Source organism: Fistularia commersonii, chromosome 31 (assembly GCF_037954325.1).
Source record: "Fistularia commersonii isolate RoL2024-O1a breed Wild chromosome 31, RoL_Fcom_v1.0, whole genome shotgun sequence".
Taxonomy (NCBI): Eukaryota; Metazoa; Chordata; class Actinopteri; order Syngnathiformes; family Fistulariidae; genus Fistularia; species Fistularia commersonii.
The window spans coordinates 11,956,922-11,960,490 of record NC_141314.1 but is presented as its reverse complement, the minus strand read 5'-3'; the positions used below and the strand labels follow the sequence as shown (position 1 = coordinate 11,960,490).

At 54.7% G+C, this 3,569-nt stretch overlaps 1 protein-coding gene across 1 annotated transcript in view; it reads left to right on the top strand.

Moving 5' to 3' along the window:
- The first annotated feature begins 2,059 nt into the window (after positions 1–2,059).
- Positions 2,060–3,569, top strand: part of abca1b (ATP-binding cassette, sub-family A (ABC1), member 1B) — a 28,871-nt gene continuing 27,361 nt past the window's right edge. Inside the window, exons 1-2 of the mRNA XM_086178751.1 lie at positions 2,060–2,222; positions 3,383–3,462. Coding sequence (XP_086034877.1) covers positions 3,397–3,462 — 66 coding nt within the window. The 5' untranslated portion in view covers positions 2,060–2,222; positions 3,383–3,396. The remainder of the gene's footprint in view (positions 2,223–3,382; positions 3,463–3,569) is intronic.

Sequence of the window (3,569 nt, the reverse complement as noted above, 5' to 3'; positions counted from 1 at the left end):
CCCCTCCTCCCACGTTACCTTCTTCTTTGAACAGAAGAAGCCTCTTGGACGAGCGGTGAAACGTCTTCCAGGGAAGAAAACCAAGTGCAGTTGCTACCAGAAGAAGATCTTGACCAGAACCGCCCTAGACCTGGAGGAGTGACGCCCTCCACCGATGATTATGTGATGTGGATCCGAGGGTCTGAGGAGCGGTCCTGCAGGTGGCGGCGTGGCGTAGGACCCGAGGGGCGGGGCCGTCCATCCGTCCGGGGCCCGGGACCTCCCCTGGGTCAAAGGTCAGATGGCGGCGGCCGGTTCCCCTGCCCCCCCCCCGCAGCCGAAGGAGGCGGCGCTGAGTCGGCGCTTCTCTCGGGCGATGAGCCCGAGGACCTCTCACCCAGATGCGAGGTCACTTCCTCCTCCGGAACGTCGAGATGTCGTAACGTTCCGCAGGAGAACTCAGAACGGTTGAAGGTCCGCGGGGGCCGGGGGGGTCAAAGCTCAAACCGGGTTTCAGGGGCTCAGACGCCTCGGAACCTTCAGGAACAGACTCTGCGTTCTCGCACGCTTCCAAACATCACCTGCAGAGGTTTGGAAAATGACGGGACCCCATGGAACGCGTCCCGACGGAACCTCACGCCGACCCCGCATCGTCCGGACACGTGCGCGTGCGGGCGAACCGTCGGGGGTCTCCGTGTGAGGCCCCGCGGTCGGACCGGGGTCAACCTTCTCGACCAATCACAGCCCTGCGAGCCTGAGCGCGGGAGTAGTGGCGGAGGTGAAGAACCAATGAACGGATGAGCACGATACGACCTCCATCACGGCTTCGTGAGCGAAACCAGGTTCAGTCGTAGAAAATGAAGGCAGCACTACAAGTGGCTTCAGTAGACGGTAGCACTCCTAAGAGGACCGGATCACGGCAGGACCCAGACCACATGAAACCACCGGAGCGGTACCGCTCAGAGATGTCGAACCAGCTCGAAGCGGGAGTGCTCGCCGCCACGGTGGTCTTCCTCGGAAGGACGCCGTCCCTTGTGTTGTCCCGTCTGCGTCTACCCGTACTTGTATAACAGTACCCGCGGTAGTGGCGGGACTCGGAGTGCCCGCGGGAGCGGCGCGGAGTGTAATGAGGTTCAGCTGCGCGGGTGAATCACAGTGGAAAGTCTTTTATTGTGAAACGTCATTTATTGTGAAAGGACTCCAGCTGCTCGGTGACCGAAAGTAACCCCGACGTCAAGCGCCGACTCCTCACCAGCACCGGAAGTTTTCATAGCCCGATACCAAAATAAAGTCCAGGTACCGAATCAAGCGCCAACTTTTCAGCGCATCGAATGAACCCGTTAGAGAAAGGAAGGGGCACGGGTTGCTGACCAGGACTCTAGGAAGTCCTCCGAACAAACGACGTGGACAATGTAAGACATGTAAGACATACAAGACATGTAAGACATGTAAGACATGTAAACATTTCAGTCGTAGACTGAAACCATCAAAGAGCTCCACTGAACGCCACAGGAGGTCTTTCCTACCTGAGGCTGTCAGACTTTTTAATTCCTCTTCCTTCAGCCGAAGGGAATCTTCAATCTTTGTAGTTAACAGTTAACAGTTAAGACAATTTATATTTCATTGTATTTCTTATTCTTCCTCCTTTCTACTATTATCTATTACTGTTATGTTTTTTACTTGAAACTCTGGCACAACAATTTCCTTCGGGATTAACAAAGTTGTTCTCATCTCATGCAATACATATAAGACATGTAAACATGCAAGACATGCAAGACATATGAGACATATAAGACATATAAGACATATAAGACATGTAAACATGTAAGACATGTAAACATGTAAGACATGTTAGACATGTTAGATACGTAAACATGTAACACATATAAGACATGCAAACATATAAGACATATAACACATATAAGACATGTGGGACCTTTGGCCCTTTTGAACGCGTGTGAACGCGACCGCGGGCAGGGACGCGCAGAGAACCGTCCCCGGGGGCGCAACGACCGGCTTTTACTCTGAAGGTCCGCACCGGAAACGGCGCGCCTGCCTGCCGCGGCGTGACGCCGGTGAGTCTAGTCCCGCGGCCGCGGCGCGGCGGCGCGCAGATGCTGAATGAAGGCGGCGGAGCGGAGCGCCTCACACGCACGGCGCCCACGGCACACACGGCACACGCACGGCGCCCTCGGCACACGCAGCGCCCACGGCGCCCTCGGCACACGCAGAGCCGGGACACGGTGAGTCCGCGCTCGGCGCGCGTCACGTCACTTCGTGGGACAGAGAAAAGAAACGCAAACGGGGCCCCAGAGTGCGTGCGTGCGCGCGCGCGTGCGTCCGGTCGGTCCGTCGGTAAAGAAGTCGGTGAAGAAGCGCTGCGGACGGAAGAGTTTCTGAGCGGCTGAAGACGGGAGGTCTCGGAGGGAAACTTTTCCTCTTCTTCCTTTTCTTCTCCTTCTTCTCCTCCTTCTTCTTCGCCTTCTTCTCCTTCTTCCTTTTCTTCTTCGCCTCCCGCTGACGCGCGCGGTCACGTGTGCGGCCCGGTTCGGGGTTCCAGCTCCATCATTGATAACCGATCAAAACGTAGCCGAAGCGATCGATCGATCGATCGGCCGGCGTATCGATCGGTCCCTGTGAACCGGGGGCTGGAAATCCCTGGAAGCCAGAAGAAATCCAGAAAACACATCGAAACCGGATCGGAATCACTTTATCAGATCGATATGTGCGGTCAATCACTGGCCCGAGGATGAATGAAGGGATTATTGATTAACTGATCAAATAATTGATTATCAGCTGATGTCATCAACCAGATCATGGCCGAGTCCAAAGACGAGTGTGAGCGTGTATGTGTGTGTATGTATGTGTGTGCGCGTGTGTGTGTGTGTCATTGTTGTCACTGTTTCTTGAATGTGAGGTAGAAGATACAGATCAAAGTATCTGAATGAGGTGGGGGAAGTGTGTGTATGAGTGTGTGAGTGAGTGTGAGACAGTAAATTAGCATGTGTGTGTGTGTGTGTGTGTGGAGGTGTGACTGTGTCTCCAGGGTGTGTGTGGTGGCTCAGACCCGAGGGGTTGAAGTTCTCGTCCAAAGCACCCAGAAGGACTGGTGGGTGTTTGGAGAAACATCACGTCTGGAACAGAGTGTGTTTTACTGAAGCCTGAGGAGTCTAAAGGGTTAATGGCCGGTGTATAGAGAGAGAGAGAGAGAGAGAGAGAGAGAGAGAGTGTGTGTGTGTGTGTGTGTATGTGTGTGTGTGTGTGTATGTATGTGTGTGTGTGTGTGTGTGTGTGTGTGTGTGTGTGTGTGTGTGTGTGTGAGAGAGAGAGAGAGAGTGAGAGTGAGTGAGATCAGCAGGCTGGGTATCAGCCTGACCTTTGACCTCCAACTGTCTCCATGCAGATCCTCCAGCCGGCATGGCCGTCGCCACGCAGCTCGGCCTGCTGCTGTGGAAGAACTTCACCTACCGCCGCCGCCAGACGGTGAGACACACACACACACACACACACACACACACACACACACACACACACACACACACACACAGGTGCTCCATAAGTGATGAGTGTGTCTGGGGTCGGTCATCTGG